We start from the raw sequence: 20943 nt of genomic DNA on the forward strand, positions 1-20943 counted from the left end.
AAGTTATTAAAATAGTGTTTAGCAAGTATACACATAGCATAAATATCGCATAGTCACATATATAGATGCATGAAATGCATACTTATTTTTATAATTACCTCAGTAATTTCATGCCATATAGCATGGCCTTCAATATTTTTTACATTATAATATTGCCTCTTATTATGTATTTTTCTAGTTCTAAATACATCTTCCAAAAAACATTCTAATAGCTAAGGTCAAATGTTATTGTGACAATTTCATCACCATTATGAATAATTCAAAAAAATCATTCCAGTATGATTTGATTATAAAATTTATATCAATATTTTTACTAACAAGAAACAGAACTTTGGTATTTTGTTTTTTACTTCTTGGCCTTACCAATGCAATTTTATGTGGTAATTTCTTTCCAATATTTAATGGTTGTTGTTTGCCCATATGAACAAAACTATATTTTATTGATAATTTTGTACCTACTAGTTCTTTGATGTTCTCAAAGTTCACACTTTAAAGTACAAAATTTAGTACCACACCCTGTAAATGATAATGTACGTTCTTGTAATACCTTCAAGCACATTGCATCCTCAAAAAATAAATGTAAATAAAGTAGTATTACAAGATACATGATAACTTGGATGTGTAAAATTTTGTGATAATTTTGTAGAAGTTGGCATTTCTATGGTGTCTTAAGAATTGTTTTACAGAAAATACATAATAAAGTATACAGTGACTAATATTTTAGTATTCAAAGTAATATCCTTTTATGTTTATTATACTACAAAAGTTTTAATCATTATGCAATATATTCATACAATATTTCAAAGGAAAAATCAATTTTATTACATTATCTAATTTAAAGATGCATTAAGATGGTTTTGACATAAATTATATATCCATATACACTCATAAAGTATAAGTTACAGAATATAATCCAGAAAAACTAAACATTTATTATATTTTCAAAAAAAAAAATGAATATGTTGTCTATCATAACACATATATTTAATATGTATAAATCAATGTTTTATATGTCTATTATATAAGACAACTTGGATATAATATAAAAAGGCAAAAAAGCTTTTTGATTGGCCATGAAGGAAGGAAGGAATCACAAAGTGTTTAGGATCTCAACGATCTCTAAGAACCAAGTAGTTGGGATCATAAAGATTTTCAATAACCACTTTTCTACTCCAAAACTATTGATTGCAAAAGATACATTCTTTCTCTTTCTTCAATGTATACTTGTATTATATTTTTGCTTTGTCCTTGCTTTCATCTTCACTCCCTCTTGTTGGTTGGTTAAATTTCTTGTTTATTAGTTTTATTCTTCTTCTTGCTCTTCTTCATTTCTATCCAAGTTATGCTTTGTCTTTTTTATCAATGTCTTGCAAAGAAGCTTCTTTGTTATGCTGCATAATACAACAGAATAAGGTTTTGCAAGCAATTCTCAACGATAGTGTCTTCCATCTATGCTATCAAGGAAGAAAATTAGAAGGTATGCTACTTTTAGAACCAAATACCTCTGCCTTTATCATTATCTAAGATGTATTTTGGAATAGCTACAATGCTTTGCTTCCTTAGATTAGTATGCTTAAAGTTGAATTTTGTGGAATTGGGCTTTGAAAAATTGTATGCACATAGTAGATGCTTTGATAGCTTGTATTTGCATAATTGAAATTGAATAATTTTATGTGTATATACATAATATTTTATATATTTTTACATATAATTCTATATATATATATATATATATATATATATATGTGTGTGTGTAATTGACTACATTGAAGTTACATCTTTGTTGTGATGTTTGCCAATAAAAGTAATTTTTGAAGCACATATTTGAAAAGAATTTAGTACAATAAATGTGCCTCTAAAACTTATATTAATACAAATAAATGTAATAAGATTGAAAGTTAAAAGGCTATTCCTTGAAGAATGGATCATAAACCTTAAAAATCTAAAAATATTGAATAGCACGTCTTCTTTGTCACATAGTTATTTTAAAAAAATAAGATTAATTGACACAATAAGCTTGAAGATGCAAATAAAACATGTAATTGGCTAGATATGGAACTAAATTAAGAACTACAAGCTCATCTCCAATGAAGCACCAAATACATCATTGTGAAAGAACACCTACAAATATAACAACAAAATCATCATACATTTTTTAATGGATTTTCTTCCATCTTCTATAATAAGAAGCTATGAATCTTTAGGATGTAAATATATTTTTTATTCCACAAGTTTCAATGAAAAAACTTTATATATACCAATTTTTTTGCTTTTGATTATGATTTTCATAGCCATCACTTACAAAATATATTTAAGATTTGGCAATACTTTATGTGTGATGTAGTTGTAATTAATTTAGCCAAAGCTATTATGATTTTCTCTAGGTGTAAGTTAAATGGCATCATATATTGCTTGTTATTTTATTGTAATATGACTATTAAATAAAAGAAAAAAGAAAATATTATATTATAGAAGATCTTATTTTAAACTATAAAAGTAAATTGTCTTATAAATATAAATAAAAGTTAAGGAGGTAATGAAATTAATAAGTAATAATATATATATTTTTAAAAATAAGCTTCTATTTACTTTATAGAACCATAAATGAGGCAAAAAATATAGACTAAAAATAATAATATTATAGGCATCTTTATGTAAAAATAAAAAATAAAAATCAACAAAAAATTACTTAGATAAATCTTATATTGATACCCATAGAAGGTTGATTACAAACCAAGGATGAAATTAGACTTTACGACACAAAACCATATACTTATGACAAATGGAGCTTTTTAATGTTGATTAGAAAGTGAAAATATCAAAAAAAAAAAAAAAAAAAAAAAAACTTAATGAGGGTTGTTTGAATATTGATTTGGAGTAATTTAGATTGATATTGAATTTGTAAGAGCTTTACAAAGTTAGAAGTATTTTAGGTGATTTGGAATTTTAGGAAATAAAAAAGACTTATATTATTGAAAATTTGTGACTATAGTAGCATATTGAAAAGTGAAATTTTGTAGGATTGTAGATCTACTTGTTATAAATGTGCTTTTTTAATTTAAACTCAATCAAAAAATCAAATTAAAGGTTAATAATATTCAATTGGTTTAGAGTCTTTGAATTCGGATTTTAATGGTTAGTAAAGGTTTCTTTAATCTAAAGCAATCTACTAGTCAAATTGAAATAAGATTTTATAATCAAATAATAAACTTAATTTATATATAAAAATAAAAATAAAAATAAATTTTAAAAAAGTGAATGCTTTAATAAAGAGCTATTATTGCTAGTACATTGATATTAAGATTGGTGAATAATAATCATCAAGACATAAGAAAATAGGATTTTTTTTTATCTCAATTAGTAAGTTCAATTTTCTTTAAAATTTTATGTGCTTGCTATTAACTTCTAGGATAAAATGTTTGTAAATTTTTAAGCAAGATCAATGGTTTAATTCTTAGTTATTAAGATTTTAAGACTACTATAGGAATTGGTTAAGGTTTGTTAGAATTTACCTAGAATTTGGTTAGATTATCTTTAGGATTTCATTAGGATTGTTAGAATTTATTAAAGATTTATATAAAATTTTATTAGGATTTATATAGGATTTACTAAAGATTTATTTAGGATTTTATTAGAGTTTATTAAGATTTATATATGATTTTTTAATGATTTATTTAGAATTTGATTATGATATCTTTAAGATTTTCTTTATAAAGATTTTTTGAAAGATTTTTTTTATGATTCTTTAGGATTTTTTTAAAAATTCTTTAAGATCTCTTCACAATTTAAATAAGATATGATTAGGATTGTTAAGATTCAATTGGAATTTGATTAGGATTGTTAGGTTCTTTATTTATTGTAAAATACAAATTTACCTTCCACAATCAAACACTTAGTGCATTCTTAATCAAGATGATACGTAATTTGAAACCTCCATGAATTTCCAAGAGCTCTCTTGTGTCTTGTAGAATGAATTGTTTGTCAGCCATTGCATTGAAAACACAAATAAGAAATAAAATATTGTTATGAAATTTGAGGTTCTCTTACACAACTACAGCATATGGAATATTTTATTTGTGAATGAAAAAATAACTAGCTTACAAGCTTAATTATTAGTCCAAAAATTCATACAAATAGAAGTTTTAATCACAATAATCTTACATAAATTTTAAAAATCAACAAATTTCACTCTATGGTCTCAACAATTTTTATAGTTTAGATAGTAACTATGAATTTAATTTTTTTATCTAATAAATCCCTCAAATGTCATGCAATGACTTTTTAATTTAATTTTAAGTTTTTAATGATTTTTGTAACTTATAAAATTCCAATTTCTTAAAAATATTTAAAGTAATCATTAAAATAAAATAAATCTAAAACTAGATTATATATATATAAAGATAAGTTGTATAAATGAGATCTATTAAATGTCTAGTTTTTTATTTTTTTTTAGTTAAATTTTTATGGTTTCATTAATATTTGGATATCAATTTTTTTTTCTATTCTCTTTTTTCAAAATATTTCCATGCTAAGTCTAATATATTAAAGATCTTGGTTAGAAAAGTAGAGGGACTTTATTCCAAACTTCAGCAAATGTTTTTTCTTAAAAACATTATGTTAGTTTCACTTCTGTTATAACATGCCTAAAAAAATAAAAATAAAACATGCCTAAAAGAAAATTTAAAAAATAGTCAAATGAGGGATTTTTAAAATGTTTATTACTCATTTATTTGTTCATTCTTTTCTTCATTACACTCAAACATTTTATGGCTTTTAATTATAAGGCATGAAGAATAAATGTAAAAATGCACTAATGACATAATGAATTTAAGAAACAATTGCATGGCTGTGAACAATCAAGTGCATTTCTTTTAGTTTATAAAGCAGCAATCCTTCATATATCTTTAATAATTTTTGTGAACTTTCTTCTTCTTTCAACAAAAAGTAATTTTACTCACAGGATTATTAACAAGATTTGAAGTTGTAAAATACACCAAAGTTCTTTAAATTATAACTATTATATACACATGCACTTACCAATACACAACAGTAATACAATCCAATATTTCCTGCCTATTCAATGCTTGGGAGAGGATAATACATTGGATTAAAAAAAGAGGCACATCCCAATTGGAAGAGATGTTTCAAAAAAACATGGAGTAGGTGCTTTCAAAGTGAAACTTTCTTCATTTCTGTGGGTACATTGCATTATTGGAAAAAATATCCCAAGGAAGGATTTATCAAAATGTGAAGATTCTCTAAAATTTATCAAGTGTCACAGCTTCCTCGATGCCCACTATTGAGTACTATAATGGAAAAAATTGAAAAGCACTTGAAGATATGTTTTTGGGTTACAAGACATTCATGCAACGGTAAATGCAAGACAGTATTGTTTAATTGTTTTTGTCATCCCTCTCCCCTCTCTATACAGCTACAGACAACATCTTATTACAGCATGTTGAGAGCCCCGGGGAAAGCATGAATCCGTGTGTCTCCCTCCGCTCCAATTGCTCTGTTTAGATGTGAATCAGTGTCACCTAAATGCTGTAGAACTGAAGAATCTCTTCACGGTGCGAACAATTCTCAAGTTGAATGTGTTTGTAGTTAATCCACCTTCAAGTCAAGTAATGGAGTAATCTGCCAGAAGTCCTACGACTATGACTCCCGCTACTATTCATGTCACTTTGTACATGACATTCGAGTACTTCAACCAACTGCAGATGCATTCCTGTAGGAAAAATCGTTTGAGTCTTCGCAGGACATCACAAAACAAGGAAAAAAACTCGGCATGCCGCTGTGGCAACTGGATGAACATATCTCGGCACAACGCCAACACCACCTTCAACAACTTGAGCATTACGACCTGAAGGTTTCGATGTGGACTTCAAATCTGAAATCGCCTTCACGCTACTGGAAGAAAAGGAACTGCGGTGCCGAAAAATGTGAAAAGGTTTCAGTATGAGTTGGTACTCCAATTGTACAGCCAGTAGAGAGGCAATCGATCGCCGGGGCCAGCAGGCACTCGCAGGGACCGAATTTCTTCGTCGAGCTTGGCGAGGTCGACTGTGAAGTGGGGCGTGTGGTAAGAGCTCTTGCATTCTGTCGTATTGCCAGCTGAAAGAGCTGCAACCCGCTCACCCCACGGATTTCCTTGCGTCATGTGCTTCAGCTCGAGTGCAGGAACAATGGTCGACGCCAACCATGTCGTAGGACCACAAGGTCCGTAAATCTCGATCACGGCCGCACGTTTTGGCATGAACAACGTAGCCCAGGTGTTCGCACCGTGCGGTGTAATGTACACATCAGTTTGCGCCATGAGCGAAACAACCTCCGGCAATGACTGGTTGTAAGCGCCACTTGCCAGAAGCTCATCAACAATTGTCACAAGCAGAGGCGGTTGCGTCATTGAGCGAAGGTGCTGTGCCACTTCATCAATGTTCACTATCCGTCTCCGAGAAGCATCTCCTCGTCCATAGAGCGTGACTCGCATGGGGCGTGGTGGGGTGGACAACTTCGGGTCTGGAATCCGGAAGTAGCTGTAGGCTGCTTTGCGATAACGGTCGATAGCTGGACCGAAGTTCTGCAGCCCTAGGTGTGGAGTCATTCTTCCAGTTGCGTCAGCTGAAAGAGTTAGGCTCTCAAAACACAGTGGTCGAGCCTCATTTTCTCCGTGCTGAAGAAACTTTGCCCCCGGTGCAGCGGTTTTCGCCAGTATCGCAACTTGGTACATGAATGTGTTGCGGTCCATGTTGTGGTGAGCCTGTTCCAGCCATTTGTGCATGCGGTGCACATAATAATGGTTCACAGGTGTGTAGCTCCCGTCAACTGGATCCTGAAAACCAGACAAAAGCGGCCACACGCGCTCGGAAAAATGGTGGAAAACATTCCCAAGGTATGGAACTATGTGTGTAGTGTTTCCAGCGAGCCACAAGGCGTCCTTCGGTGTGTCTTTTTCAAAAGCTGAGCCTGGACAGTTCGATGAGCAGTTATATGTCTCGCCCCATTCGGAAACCATGACTTTCCCTGCTGCTGCAAGGTCCTGCAAAAATTCTTCCGGAGACAAACCGACCACCACGATTGTCCCCTTGGGAGTGATGCACACATTCTTCAGAGGCGGCATCCCGTAGCGCATGAAGCGAACATTGTCACTGTCTCTTGTGTCGATGTGAGTTCGCAGCCCCTTTGGTGCAAGCTCGGTGAGATTGTCCCAGTGCACGACAACATCGGAACTGAACGTCTCATGCACCGTTGGCGAATTCACAAGAACTGGAGCAGCCAAAAGACTGCTGTCCCATGATTCTCCGAGCCGCAGCACTGCAAGAGCGTCCCTCTCGAACCGTGAGCACGCTACCCGTGCCCTCGGACTGCTGGCGAGCTCTTTTTGCAAGAAAAACTCGCCTACGAGGAAGAACAGCAATAAAAACGAGATCAACTGAATAAATTTCACCGGCTGCTTCGAGCACGACTTCCCCTTCGCCTCCGAGATGGGCGTCATCGTGCCACCCTCTGATCTTCACCAAGACTTAACACTATATAAAAACTCCGAATGCAGCGCTTCACGTTGTCACAACAACGTATCGCGCACACCTACTGGCAACCGCCTTGCGTAACAGAAACATTGGATTCAAATGCAATTCACTCCATCAGTGCCAGCGGCCAGGAGGTGGTAGGTCACATCTGCGGTTTAGGTGCATGCGGGAGCACACTGCAGCGAAATGAGAACCGATTAAAAAACAGCCGGGTCGCGATGAAGCACCTGCAACGCATGCCCTGACGAGGTAGTGAGACCCTTCACCACCATGACCACGGAGTCGCTTCCCGCAGTGACTAAACTCCATCCCCTCTAGCCAATGATCCCTGACGTTTCCCACTATCCCACGATCGTCGAGCTGCTGTTAATTACAACGCCGGGGGAGAAAGGACCGCTTCGATCTGTCCAAGAAAAGAAAAAAAATGTGAGCATTCTCGTTACCAGTGCAAGCAGCAGTACCGCTTCCACTACTACTCACTCTCGCTCTCTCTCTCTCTCTTTCTCACGTGTCGCAACGTCTCGAATTTCTACGACGACAACGACGACGACAACGACAACGACGACGACGATGACAACGACGATGACAACGACGATGACAACTCCTGATAATGCACCATGTCACGATTCCTGGCGGAGCCCAGCTGGGGCTTTAACACATCGCCGGCGAGTTAGCAGAAACCCCCTAAGATCGACAGCGCAGCGATATTCTTACTGGCAGCTAAAGTTAAAAAGAAAAAATGCAAAAACTTTCACTCACAAAACAACTGGTTCAGAATCTTGCTCAACAGCACGCACCCATACGCATTCACATGTTTATAAGATCACTCACTCACACTCTCTCTCTCTCTCTCTCTCTCTCATACATACATACATAAATACATCAAGTTTCAGAGCTAATACTCACCTTGTCTCTTTCTCAGCAACAACAACCTTAACGCACACAATCCCAGTGGGTGCCGTATTTTGCAACCCTAGTTAATGCCCTTCGTGCAATTTACCACTGTTTGTGCATGCCCATCTCCAAAGGCACCGCCTTTATTAATCTCCCTGATTGGTGCCACGGCTTTGGGTACCGGATTGGAAGGTGCCTGGCAGTGAGTGCACGCTGACCTTATTACTAATTAATTAAAGAAAGTTGACTCTGTATCTTATAAAGGTAAATAAAGGTGGTTCTATCACCGTCGCACGTTCGATGTGAATCAAGTGGATTTATATCTAGAATTTTACATTAGCATATCTTTTACCATATAACATGTTACTACTAATATACATAAATACATATATATATATATATATCCGTACCATATAAATTTATTAGGCAACCAAACATAGCACAAATTGTTGTGTTATGTCAAAACAATCATCACACTTTTTCAGATTAAAGATAGTGATTTGTACATGTTTTCACTAAAATTGTCAATTGGGGAATTAAAACGTTGTTGAATACCTCTCCAGAATTAAACAATACTTGGTGACGCCGTAAAAAATGAGTGAAAATACGGTCATTCAAAAGATAAGTAAAATAATCATTGTTAGTCTTAGTAAAATATGATATTTTATTTAAAAAAAGTTCAATCAGTTTTGGAACAAATTAAACCATAAAATTTCATTAAGGGTTGTATGGCGGGAAGGCATTATGGTATTGAACCAAAATGAAAGTAAGTGAGCGTACTGATATCAACGTTCAAAGCAAAGGATTACTATTGTTAATGTTAGCAAAACCATGAAATAAATTCCTCAATTAGAACATGTGCCTCATGACCTCAAACTTAATAGAATTTGGAATCTTATTTCGAGCCTAGAACAGTGAATTTCAACTTGTTGTTATTATTATTATTATTATTATTATGATTGCAATACTTTATACGTTTTATGATGTGGAATTTTACAGTAGTGAAGACTTATTGTGGTTGTAAAACTTGGAAATAGTGTGACCATGAGATTGATGTGGATAGTGATGAGATGTCAATTTCAAATGAAGTTATTATTATTATTATTATTATTTTGTAGTGTACTTGAAAATATAGTAAAATTATTTTAAAAAAACAAATTATGACATCTTGTACAGTTCTAAAAGCATTCCATGAATTTGGTGTAACGCCAAAGAGAAGATTACATTTTGAAGGATAATAGTATTGCATGCAATTTATGGCAACTTTTGAGAAATTTTATTGTAATGGTTTTTTGAAGATGGAAATTTATTTCTTATAGTGCCCTCTATTTTTCTTTTTGAAATGTTCAGATAGAAAAAAATAAAATAAAAGTATCTATATATGTATATATATATATATATCACTTGCTTGGGAATAAAAAGCAGTCTTAGATTTATTAGACATTTTTCTCCACAAAAGATAATTATGTTAGACTGGACTTTTGAATTCTTGAGTTGCGAAGGCGTGCAAGATCTTTTTTATTTTAGTGTTTCATGCAGTAATAATGTTTTGCACTGCATAGAGATCTTTATTATACTCAAGAAGCATACCTTGAAGATGAAGAGGCTGTTGTTGTACTACCAAGAATCAATCCACTGTTCAAGAAAAAGCTCGAGCAGCCACTGGATTAAAATTTAATATTAGATCATGAAGGAGAAGGTATTTTACAATAATCGTTGCTCTAACACCATGTTGTTCTAAAGGAAGTTCACACATGGAGCGTGCAATGGAACAATTTCATTAATTTATTAATTGTGATATACGGACTTAGACTTCATAGTGAAGGAAAAAAATGGTTATAAACGTGTGTTTACTAGAAAATAAATTGGTACTAGTCATTTGTGTCTACTCGCCAATGTTCACTGAACTAATTACTGGAACATTAATTGTTATAATAATGCAAACCTTGGAAGACCATCTTGGGTATTTCCTGCTACAGGCAACCACGTCTAGCAATGTGATTGTATCACCTAACAATTCAGTTAACAAATATTCACTTTTATCATCACATGCTCCGAAATGGAAATGTGCATCTACTTTAAGAATTCGCTAAATCTTTGTTGTTATGAACAAGTATACAGAAGAGGAGAGCATTCCATTCAAAGCCGAATAGAAGAGCATCTAGAAGCGAATACTAGTCTTCTTCTTCGCCGATTAAACCAGATGGCCTTGAACCCCCTTATCAGTGGATTGTTTCTACGCACCTGAATCTAAATCTATGACTAATATGTGACAGAATCATTGAGTTGGGAACACAGCCATTTGGATGAGGGTATCACTGCCTTCATAACCCAAGCTTGGGCTCTATCCTCTAGCAGCGTTTGAAGAAATAGCAATGCCAACTATGGGAGCAACAGTAGACGCAGGAAGGCTGACGGACTTGAGCTTATTCTCCCCTGCAAGCAACCATCTCTGGATCGCCAACATGACAACCCATGTACTCCTAGCAACTTTCTCTTTGATCATAAGCATGAGAGCAGCAGATAAAACGGTCTTAACGATTTGTGCGTTCAGTCCCTTGAAGTAGCCCTTCAAGCCTTCTTCTGCCCATATCTGATGAAACGCTTCCACCATGCTTCTAGCACGGCGTCTCACCTTCAGGTTTGTTGTTGAACTGTTCAGACGCAGGACCTTGTCTTCGTCAGATTCGGCTGCTTGAAGCATTACCTTTGCCCTGCAAACAAAACAATCACAACTCAGCATACGAGAAAAAACAGCTCCTTGATGTGTAAATCCACGACGTTTGACCACTTCTCATGATGAAATTATTACATGACTAGTAACAGTAATCATCCCCAAATCATAATATTTCCGGCATTGTTAGTATGTAACATGAAATGAATAAAAAATGTACCTGATGGCTGGATAAGTGATAACTGTAGCAATAGTTTTGGAAAAGGCTCCAATCAAGAATGCTTGGAAAGCCGTCAGCACCTTCGGAGACGACCTACTGAGAGGCTGATCCGTTCCCACAACCTCGACGACCACTTCTGGTCGTAATAGGAAATCCTTCAGCTGTTCAAATACGGTGTACTGTAACAAAATCCCCAAAGCAATGTTCGTTAGTTAATTCATCGTGTTCGTAACCATGTTATTCTACCCGAATCAGAACCACCACAATACCCACTAAAATCTGTACCGCAAACAAAAACACAGGATGGAAACAAACAGAAGTCAGAAGCCCAAATCCATTCCGAAGGATAGTTCAAGTTAAAATCCTTTCCCACAATACTACGTGTAGATCGAGAAAAGCAGGACATTCATCTATCAAATCTCAAGTGACTGAAGGACGGACAGCCTTCTGTTAAAATTCTCGAAAAATGAGAATCACTTGGTACCTGAATTGCAGGGTTAGAAACAAGCGCAAGAGATGCTCCAAAGCCAGAGTAAGCCTCCTGCAAGCTGCCTTCGGTCAATGTGGCCCATAATCCTTTCGACTTTCCGAATGCGCTCGTTTGCATCCTAGTTGACGCCACATCTAGTGGCTGCACCCAATTCACCCAAGATATTATGAACTCGTGTAGATGTGGGAAAAAGAAATAAAAGAAAAAGAAAATCATGCACTTCGCACTTCAGAAAAATCAGCATTAGTTACAAACCTGTGTCAATACTGCAGTGCATGTGCCAGCTGCTGCAGCTACTAGTAGATTAGTTCCAGTGCCCATCTTGGATACTCTAGCCTTAGCTAAATACCACTTCTTGAAGATGCTGTAGCTATAGAAATAGATAAATTGAGAAACGACCGACTGCAAATTCTTCGTGGCAAGGCCTTGGTACAAGGATAAAATCTTGCCAGATTTGAGGGACTCTTGGAACACATCAAACAAAGACCTGTAAAATGAAAAACTCTCGATAAGTGACTGAAATCAACATCGTTTACAGCTTTGAGTCACCACTCCAGCTGATCCAAAACCAGGATACAGAATGTAGGTTGTGAGCAAGGAACCGGAAATCAGTCTACGATGAAGATGCCGGGGCTTCATTATGCCATGATCGGCGTCGACACCCATGTTCTTACTTGTATTTTCGTGCCTTTCCAGCTTTAGCTTCCGCCTGATACTTGGATTTGCATGTATCCAACGGATAGAGAATGGTGGTGCTAAGAAGTCCTCCAACGGCACCAGATGTCGCCTCCGTCAAAGACTTAAAATCCAAAGCCATCTTGCTCGCTCCTTAATCTTCCCACTTTACTACAATTCAGTTTTTCGCACTCTCTGCACCCCAAATTAACTCTTAAGTCCTTCAAGCTTGCTCCGAAGCCGCATTAAAAGAAAGAGTTGAATAAAGAGAGCAATGGTCGCATGACAGCAATTTTCTACTCCCAGATATGTTCGACATTCACGACAAGTTTTCAACTAATTATGCAATAAAAGTAATTCACATTTACAAGCCATCCATAGCATACAACAGAATCCTCGCTTCTCTTGTGTATTAGTAAAGATTCTGAATACTCACACTTTCACTTACACTTCACAATTAGAGAAGACTCTGTACAAGCACAACTTCGTCACTCAGTTCAGCAATTTCGAGTGTCTTGCACCAACTCCTCATCCTAAAATCAACAACAAGATCCTCCATAAAATTACCAAGCAAACCTCTGTAACCCAAAATCCATTCCTAAATGGAAAAAAAATAAAGTAAAAAAAAACGTCAACTCATAAACGTGAAATGCTTTTGAACTAACGCTCTGATGAGGTCTACAAGTCAACCCACAACAGCAACACACACAAGGCATTTCACAAAATTAAACTCTGAAACTTAGTGTTGGTAAACCGCAAGAAAACTAGAAACGAAAACCCCAACATAGACGATCCCTTCCCACAAAGTCGCGATCGATCGCGCGGCGATCATAAGCAAGTTCACACTCATTCTGCAAACAAAAACCAAGAGATCATTCTCCTAACTCTAAAACTCACGCGTTAAGAAAAACCTCGCACTAGGGCAAATGATTTTGAGAAAGCTCACCCAATTAACCGCAACTGTGCCAAAACCCAACTGCGACTCATTCGATTGCTTCACTGACACAGATCCTCGTGTCCTGCAAAACCTCTGGCGTAGTCACTTGGCCAAGTCACTCAAGCACTACAAGTACATCCAACAATTGAAGCTCCGCGCGGACTGAGGTCGACAACGAACTCTCGATCGCGTTGTCGATGAACACCAAATTCTAAGCAGCAGCAGCATCATCCTACCCACGCTCAATTGCCACTGCAGGTGCGAAGCGTGACGAGGTGAAGACTTATCACACGCTGGCACACTGCCAAGTTCCGAAATTCATGACCGTAGGTCTCCACGTTTCACAGCCGCCTGCCTTGCCGGACTTCAACCCCAACCCCCGATCCCGCACCCAGTTAAAATCTAACGGCATCGGTAAGCCCATCGGATGAACTCCGAAATTGGCATCTTCGGTGTGCACTTAGGGGCAATAGGGCTTTCGGAGATAGCCAGATTGATCAACAAAATAGGAGATGCTGTAGGTTTAGGGAGAATGTGGATAGATGTCGGAGAGCATGTTAGTTCCGGGGAACATACGATGCGGATGTTCAGCGGGCATGAAGATGATCTGGCAATGCTGGAATTTGCCGCTTTGGTGAATCTGATTAGAATGCCCACGTGTCGAAATGGATTCTTGGGTTTGGGTGTTTTATTTAGTGTGTGATTCATCAGGCATTTGAGCGAGTTGGCTGACTAACGGCATCTGGACGTTGAAAGGCAGGAGGTGGGGTCACCAGGTGTGGCCTTTTCGGCGATGGTGTGAAAAGCCGAGGAATCGACAGAAAGAGGCGGTCGCGCTTTTGTTTGTAATGTGTAGCGGCATCAAGGAGTTTGCGTTATAAACGAGTGAATCGTGCTGAGGGTAACCGGGAAGACCTCGAAAAAGCACGTCAAGCAGAGCTGGGGCCTTAACCGTGAACAATCCTCCACCCGCCTTCACTTTCTTGCATGCCAAATCTGTGGGCTACTAGTTTTGAATTCCGGAAATCCTTTTGTTGACGAATCCAACAGTAGAAAGTAACTATTCTGTGAGGCTATGACCTCACCCCTGACCAACAAAACACGCGTAGTCTTGCGCGTTGCAATGAAAATGGAAAATGGTTCAAAGATTCAGTCAAGAGGCAGAAAGTGTAAAAAACTAGGGCTTCTTTTTTCAGTCTCAATCACATGATGCGACTGTGTTGGAATGTTACATCGGAGCTGAATAAAAAGAATCTTTCATATGAACCTGCTTGAGAGCTTGTGTATATATCCTACTGACCGTCCTAGTTCCCCAGTGGCTCGAGGAGTAGAAAATTGATTCCATTGTTTTTTCATCACAGTTTCAAAAATAGATGGACTAGAGAATCACGTTGCCAAATTAGATGCATGGGCAGATGGAGAAGGGGAGAAGGGGAGAAGTGTGCAACCTCCGCTTCAAAAGCAGTTCAAACAGCCAAAATTTTACTTAAGCTGGCTCGAGCAGGCGAAGTAGTAAATTAGCTGTACAGCATTCAGACTTCTGGCTTTCTGGATCTCCTGACTGACGAATGTTGTAGCTGACTTCGCAGCTTCAATGTTCCTTACAATGCCCTTTTGAGTGTAGTACTCAATCACCTGGATGTGACGAATTTCAACAAAGATGTACATCCCGCAACAAAGTAGTACAAAATAAGTGATGGTCTCTAAACACATCGACAACTTCCACACTCAATCTGCAGCTCTAACGAAGTTGCAGTAAAGATGCAACTGACTCAACTGCTCCGTTCAAGGATACAGATCAAGTAAGAGCTAACATATAAACCTTCCGAGATACATTCTCTAATTTGGAAAATGAACCGGAAAGAACAGCTGGGAACATGCAACAGAAAACTCACAGGTGTGGACTGTTCGTGGAACGACGGCAGAAACTTCTTCCATACTTCCATGGTGTCATCTTTGCGTTGAATCAAATGCACTCCAGTGATCTGCTGGCCACAAATTCAAACCTAAAAATATGCTCTGACCCTAGATGTTTGCATGGCCACGTGGAAGAGACTGGCACCTGTGTCCCTGCAAAGTGCCCATTACAAGAAATTTAGTTTCCTTCTAACAAAGCATGACAAGCCGCTTTCGTAACAAGGTACAGAGAATAACGAATTGTGTTGTTTTAGAAATGAAATATCATAATTAAGTTAAATGACCGTGAAACTCATACCACTGCGGCCAGCCACCTTCGAGGGTGCGAACTCGGAGTCATATAAGATCGGCCACTGGCAAGGTGAGTCCACCGGTCAGTGGTAAGCTCTTTAAGAACGGCATCATAAATCTCTACATATAGCAACTTAACGATCTTCATGCCCTGCTTTCCTAGAGTGGCATTCCAACTGCTAGGAGTGCATGAATATCACTAGCATTGACAAAACTAGGTACTCCATTGAGGTACGAATTGCTCGGATCACAGAGCTCAAGGTTAAACAATTATCCAGAAAGCAAAAGAGGGCAAGAACAAGAATAATAGCATCATTGTTTTCTTCTGCTTGAACGACAATGGGGAGAAACCAGCTAGAATAAAATCCTGCGAGTATGACGCCCGTTTCAAACCATCGCCAATCATGCTCACCTCTAAGTCATCGAGCACCAATGCGCCTTGCCAACAAACGCCTCCATCTATATCAATACATGCTGCAAACCCAGAACCCGCTTCTACCCTATACCACTTTCATCCACTTTCCATGCCACGAAATTGGAGCCTATGAGTATATGGTCCATGACTGCCTTGGCATGTACGCCTAAGGACGCCTGCTGGTCAACCGCTGCGCGCAGAATACCGCCCGTCGCCAACCGGTCCAGGCAGTGCCCCTCCTTGAAAATGAGGATCCGGGTTCCCTCCCCACATCCTGGACGCCCAACATACCCAAACTGGTCACATCAACGAGCGAGAATTCAATCTTTGTTCAATTGTTAGCAACAAGAAAATTTCAGAAATACTCCAAAAACACAAAAAATCTCAACAAAATCCCAAGAACCCGCAAGAGCCACAAACCAACGAGCATGACGCACTTCTACTTCTTGGGGGCGAGATTCGTGAGACGCAGAAACTCATGGAAGAACATGTCATTGGACACACACTTGAGATAGGCAATAGCAGCGGCGACCATGGCGTACCTTCGGGGATTGAAAAACTTGCCAGTTAGCGATGCAGCACAACCACTAGAAGAACCTGGTCAGGATAGTTAGAACGAAAGCTTCAGAAAAGAACCCACATGCAACGTACAACGGAACATGAGAGGATAGATATGGTGCTGAAGGCGAGATTGCGTCTGTGCATCGCCTTCTCCACCAAAGCTTCGAGGTGTCCCCGCAGCGGATTCATCCTATGAGATATACATTCATCCATTCGCAGAGCAAGCCCATCTTCGTCTCGGCATCGTCTCCAGAGCGTCGGCGAGCGCCACTGCTTCAATGTCGAAGGCAATCACGCCCCAATTCCGAGTTGCAATTCCGAAAGCTCTTCCGTCGTTGTGGCATCGAAGAATTTTCTGTCATGGGTGCTGTCTCAGCGCCACTGCGCTCCTCCCTGTTGCCCTCCCCTCTGCTTCCCCTGAGGGCCAAATCCTCTCTTCACCCGAACCTTATCCACCACCACTTGGCGTTACGCTTCAGCAGGGTGTCGCTGGCCATCAATTGCGTGACCCAGCGGGAAAATGGCTCCAGAGATGGTAAGACGCCTGCGCCTGCGAGAATTTCAAGACCCATTTTGGATATCAACGAGAAAGGGGAGATTTATATCAAAGATGTAGGTGGAGTGCCGGCCGCTGGAGAGGTAGATTCGAAGCGAAAGGCCAAGACGGAGCCAGCGTCGAGGATTAGTGTGGGCGTGAAGAAAAGCGGCGCGGTGCCCAAGTACTCCAAAGCGGCGCGTAGGTTTTATAACGAGACTTACCGGGCTGAGTGCGAGAGGTTGAGTAAGGTGTTGGCGGCTGCCGGAGGTGAGTGTTGCCGCGGAGCTCATGTTTGACTGGCATTGTGTAGGGATGGATTATATTGAAGGCTGGTATTCGGCTTGCTGCACGCTTCACTGTACACATTTTGGGGCATAAGTCTTCCTCCATGGTTTCGATGTGAATTACCCTTCAGGTAGGAGGGTTTTGGCTTCTTGAGCTGGGTGCCGGATCCAAATTTGGTGTTGCTTTAAAGTAGAGTTGATTTTGTGGTGCAGTTGCATCCCGGCGGGGTAGTGAAGACATTATTTTCGCTGGCCGAGTGAAGGTGAATGGCAAAGTTTGCACGGTACCGCAGGTGTGGACACTATTCCCTTGTAGAAGTGTTTCGGAATTATCGCAGGTCTTACACAGATATGTTATTGTCATACGTTTTTCTGTGATTACATTAGTTTCATTGTTGTTATACAAGATTGCAGTTATTAGCTTTTGCTGGTATGGGGCAATGTACATTGGGGTTCAGGGTTTAAGTTAAGTAATTGATGCTGGAAATTTGGGAGAATTTTTTTACTCACTTTCAAAACCCTGAAGCTGAGAATTCTCGCGCTTGCTCTGATGTTTCATACTGGAAGAGATTTTCTAACTTCCTAGGTTGTTCTTGAGTTAGAATTATGCTTTTTTTTTTATTCGCCTTTGGTGTATTACAGACCCCTGTCAATCCTCTGAAGGATACCATTTTTCTGGACGGCCGGTCCCTGCCAAAGAAGCCACCTCCGAAATTTTATTTTGCTCTTAACAAGCCGAAAGGGTATGTATCATTTCACATTCTATTTATAGGTGCCCTTTGTACCCTCCGTTACATAAGTATTTGTATTGGATATGCGAGTTCTCTGTACCGCCCGGATTGGTTTTTACAGCACGTCATAGAACGTCGAAATCTCAAACAAGATAAAGCGCAACATTAGAGTTTTTGGGTTCACGCTGATTTCGCTTTACAATTTATCACTTGTTTGGATGCTTTGGACGGCACAGGTACATATGCTCAAGTGCAAAGGATGCTCCTAAACCAGCTTTGTCGCTCTTGGAGGATTACTGGAAAATTTGGGTAAGCCTTGTTACTCAATCTTTATTATTCATTTCGTTTTGTGATCGCATTTCATGGAATTGAGACTTTGTCAACCAGGCAACGTAAACTGTCACTGTGTGATGATTGGAACTCCTTGAATTGTGACAACCTCCAATGTGCTCTGCAATAGCTACTTGTTTCAGCTTCACAGTGACGCTTCTTGATGTTGTTTATATTTGATGTGAATTCGACTTCGTTTTCTTAAAACCGACTTATACATCTTGTATTCAGCGACCGTCGTGACAACTACCGTCTGGTATTGAGCCCTATGTGAAACGTACACCTTTCTAGTTGAAACTATCCGTTTAAGTCTATCCCTTGTTGGAATTCAGGATAAGAAAAATCCTGGGGTTTCAAGGCCACGACTTTTTACGGTTGGAAGACTTGATGTTGCCACATCTGGTCTACTGCTGATTACAAATGATGGTGAGCTGATTGTGCATGGAATTTCTCTGCGTGCATTGTAGTAGTCTGTTCTCGTCAAGGCTGTTCCTGGTGTTAAAAAGCAATTTTCGGAAGTATCCGTTTTCATGTCCTGCATGTTGCTTAATGATTCTGGGGCTTCTTTTTGCAGGTGACTTTGCACAAAGGGTATCACATCCATCATCAGGGCTGACCAAAGAGTAATACTGTGAACCATCCTGGCACCAAATAGTACGATCGTTGATCCTGCAACAGCAATCTTTTTATCCATACAGATTGTGGTTGTGGTGCTAAATAGCTTGTTAACTGGCAGGTATATTGCTACAGTAACCGAGAGGGTCACTAAGCGACAGTTGCAGCTCATAGCAGGTGGTACTAAGGTGCAGGATGTTCATTGTGTACCCACTGAGGTTGAACTATTGCCTCCTGAACCTGGGGACGCACGAAACAGGATTCGCATCGTGGTAAGTCAGCTAGACTTTAAGCAAGGTAACTTTGTAGAAGTCTCTCCATGTTGTTTTTCAATCTTGACTGCATGGCTCAGCCATTGTAAAATCGATTGCAAATGAAGATGGTGGTACATCACGTTAATTATCATAAATCTACGGAGTGCAGGTTTGTGAAGGACGAAATCGAGAAGTGCGAGAGCTCGTTGCAAATGCGGGTTTGGAGGTTTGTATTCTCATAAAGTCAATGCTGGGTTGCATACGCTGCTGTTGTATATATAGTTAGTGATCGTTCTAACTCGGTGTATGGTAGCTATGTGGGAAACCTTTTCTGTGGTCTGGAGTTTAATATTAGTTCCTCAGTGACACTCGTATCATTCTGATTATGCCCTGTTTTGATTAACAGGTCTTGGCGTTGAAGAGGGTCCGAATTGGAGGTCTCTCACTTTCTAGAAAGCTTTCGTAAGTTGAAAATATTATTACTATCCTCTCATCATTTTTTTCGAAATGTTGTTTTTGCATTCCTTTAAGGACCTTGTAAATGTTCTGGATCCATACCGAGCCATCACTACACGTTCTGTATTTTATAAAGATGCATGGTGCAGCCGAACGCATTGTGTAGCTATCTGTTGAGTTACCTATGCGAGAAGTAATAACAGTGTCCGTTTCAATTGTTCTGTATCTGGTATTTCTGTCACGTGCAGGCCCGGCAAGTTTGAAGTCCTCACAGAAACGCAGGTCAACACCGTTTTGAACTTGCAGTAGCAGGAGTATAATTGGGGGTGTAGGTTAATTTGAGACTTGGTAACTTCTGCAGTTAATCGCATATACAGACTGTGAGAGCAGATATCTGTAACCTCCACGGGCACCTGCTCTCCTGTAATTCTCAATCTCGCCAAGAGAATCGGGAAAGGTTTTTACCCTTGACAGGTACTACAATTCAAAGTGGGATTTTAGCACTTGATGGTAAATATCCTTCAGAGGTTAGGCTGCCAAAAGGAGGAGTTCTTGCTGAAGCGTTCACCTGGAGTTGGTGGAGGAACTCGGCATTACAGATGAAGTAGAAGAGAAAGGCACGAATTTGAGAAAGTGCAGCTCGAAGCTCAGTATATTCTATGGTGCAATGGAAAACACCTGATTTTTGTGCCTGGGAACGATCAGTGAATCTGCCCTGTCAAACTCTATTTGAAAATGTAGGCTGAAATTTGAGGTAACAGATGTAGGGCGCCTGGGCTGAGCTTGAGGCCGCGTTGTAGAGGTGGAGGCTTGTAGCAATAAGTTTCTGTCTCTTTATTAGGTCCAGTCCCTGGGCCAAATTTTACCCGTTTCTGCCCATCTTGGATTTATTCTCGCCCTTGTCAGCCAAGGCGTGTAAGTCTTACGAATCTCCTAGAAAGGTCCAAGATGGCCAACTCTGGGGCTTTTATCCCAATTGCAGACATGTAGGAATACTATTGGGTATTAGAGCACAATTAAGGAAGCGTTCACGAGTAGACGCTGGGTTTTGTTTTTGTTTCTTTCTTCTCCCTCCTTTCATTTTACCTCTCGCTCGCTCCCCCCCAATTCCTTTCTTTTGTTTTGTTTTCTC

The 20943-nt window shown here is 38.9% G+C and overlaps 4 protein-coding genes across 11 annotated transcripts; 1 reads left to right on the plus strand and 3 right to left on the minus strand.

Annotated features, from left to right (window-relative positions):
• Positions 1-5164: 5164 nt before the first annotated feature.
• LOC112284476 (uncharacterized) lies at positions 5165-8498 on the minus strand. The gene is made up of 2 exons (XM_024524297.3): positions 8436-8498; positions 5165-7932 (listed from the first exon to the last, which is right to left on the minus strand). The coding sequence occupies exon 2, from the start codon at positions 7493-7495 to the stop codon at positions 5954-5956; it is 1542 nt and encodes a 513-aa protein (XP_024380065.1). The 5' UTR covers positions 7496-7932; positions 8436-8498; the 3' UTR covers positions 5165-5953.
• Positions 8499-10497: 1999 nt separating this feature from the next.
• LOC112284645 (peroxisomal adenine nucleotide carrier 1) lies at positions 10498-13888 on the minus strand. Of its 4 annotated transcripts, none has more exons than XM_024524643.3 (7): positions 13429-13888; positions 12931-13015; positions 12482-12677; positions 12063-12294; positions 11802-11948; positions 11318-11496; positions 10498-11137 (listed from the first exon to the last, which is right to left on the minus strand). In XM_024524643.3, the coding sequence occupies exons 3-7, from the start codon at positions 12622-12624 to the stop codon at positions 10768-10770; spliced, it is 1071 nt and encodes a 356-aa protein (XP_024380411.1). In that variant the 5' UTR covers positions 12625-12677; positions 12931-13015; positions 13429-13888; the 3' UTR covers positions 10498-10767. The 4 variants fall into 4 exon arrangements, with proteins under 4 accessions (XP_024380411.1, XP_024380412.1, XP_090108033.1 ...); XM_024524644.3 differs by having other exon boundaries at positions 12919-13015; positions 13429-13873; XM_090251907.1 differs by having other exon boundaries at positions 12919-13333; positions 13429-13873.
• Positions 13889-14587: 699 nt separating this feature from the next.
• Positions 14588-16725, minus strand: LOC112284646 (uncharacterized). Of its 5 annotated transcripts, none has more exons than XR_012217848.2 (5): positions 16480-16599; positions 16040-16316; positions 15635-15689; positions 15315-15489; positions 14588-15054 (listed from the first exon to the last, which is right to left on the minus strand). XR_012217848.2 is itself a non-coding variant. In XM_090251909.1 (5 exons), the coding sequence occupies exons 4-5, from the start codon at positions 15363-15365 to the stop codon at positions 14902-14904; spliced, it is 204 nt and encodes a 67-aa protein (XP_090108035.1). In that variant the 5' UTR covers positions 15366-15489; positions 15635-15689; positions 16040-16316; positions 16585-16725; the 3' UTR covers positions 14588-14901. The 5 variants fall into 5 exon arrangements, 4 of the variants coding, with proteins under 4 accessions (XP_090108035.1, XP_073391264.1, XP_090108036.1 ...); XM_090251909.1 differs by having other exon boundaries at positions 16585-16725; XM_073535163.2 differs by having other exon boundaries at positions 16040-16338; positions 16585-16723.
• Positions 16726-16795: 70 nt separating this feature from the next.
• Positions 16796-20872, plus strand: LOC112284643 (putative ribosomal large subunit pseudouridine synthase SVR1, chloroplastic). Its single transcript, XM_024524642.2, has 10 exons — positions 16796-17408; positions 17639-17718; positions 18068-18168; positions 18393-18465; positions 18819-18912; positions 19061-19109; positions 19223-19373; positions 19525-19581; positions 19762-19817; positions 20060-20872. Exons 1-10 carry the CDS (start codon positions 16796-16798, stop codon positions 20118-20120), a joined length of 1335 nt encoding a protein of 444 aa, XP_024380410.1. The 3' UTR covers positions 20121-20872.
• Positions 20873-20943: the final 71 nt, after the last annotated feature.

This window comes from Physcomitrium patens, chromosome 7 (genome assembly GCF_059467195.1).
Source record: "Physcomitrium patens ecotype Gransden chromosome 7, ASM5946719v1, whole genome shotgun sequence".
NCBI lineage: Eukaryota > Viridiplantae > Streptophyta > Bryopsida > Funariales > Funariaceae > Physcomitrium > Physcomitrium patens.

What these genes read in the sequence shown, in the direction of transcription:
- LOC112284643 (XM_024524642.2), top strand. Translation starts at nt 16,796, where the DNA reads ATGAGATATACATTCATCCATTCGCAGAGCAAGCCCATCTTCGTCTCG. An exon ending in ACTGCTGATTACAAATGATG is followed by an intron (nt 18,913 to 19,060) that starts GTGAGCTGATTG and finishes TTCTTTTTGCAG; the next exon opens with GTGACTTTGCACAAAGGGTA. An exon ending in TTGCAAATGCGGGTTTGGAG is followed by an intron (nt 19,582 to 19,761) that starts GTTTGTATTCTC and finishes TTTGATTAACAG; the next exon opens with GTCTTGGCGTTGAAGAGGGT.
- LOC112284476 (XM_024524297.3), bottom strand. Translation starts at nt 7,495, where the DNA reads ATGACGCCCATCTCGGAGGCGAAGGGGAAGTCGTGCTCGAAGCAGCCG.
- LOC112284646 (XM_090251908.1), bottom strand. Translation starts at nt 16,537, where the DNA reads ATGACATGTTCTTCCATGAGTTTCTGCGTCTCACGAATCTCGCCCCCA. An exon ending in CTCGCCCCCAAGAAGTAGAA is followed by an intron (nt 16,317 to 16,479) that starts GTGCGTCATGCT and finishes TTGGGCGTCCAG; the next exon opens with GATGTGGGGAGGGAACCCGG.
- LOC112284645 (XM_024524643.3), bottom strand. Translation starts at nt 12,624, where the DNA reads ATGGCTTTGGATTTTAAGTCTTTGACGGAGGCGACATCTGGTGCCGTT. An exon ending in GGAAAGGCACGAAAATACAA is followed by an intron (nt 12,295 to 12,481) that starts GTAAGAACATGG and finishes TTCATTTTACAG; the next exon opens with GTCTTTGTTTGATGTGTTCC. An exon ending in ATCACTTATCCAGCCATCAG is followed by an intron (nt 11,138 to 11,317) that starts GTACATTTTTTA and finishes TTTTGTTTGCAG; the next exon opens with GGCAAAGGTAATGCTTCAAG.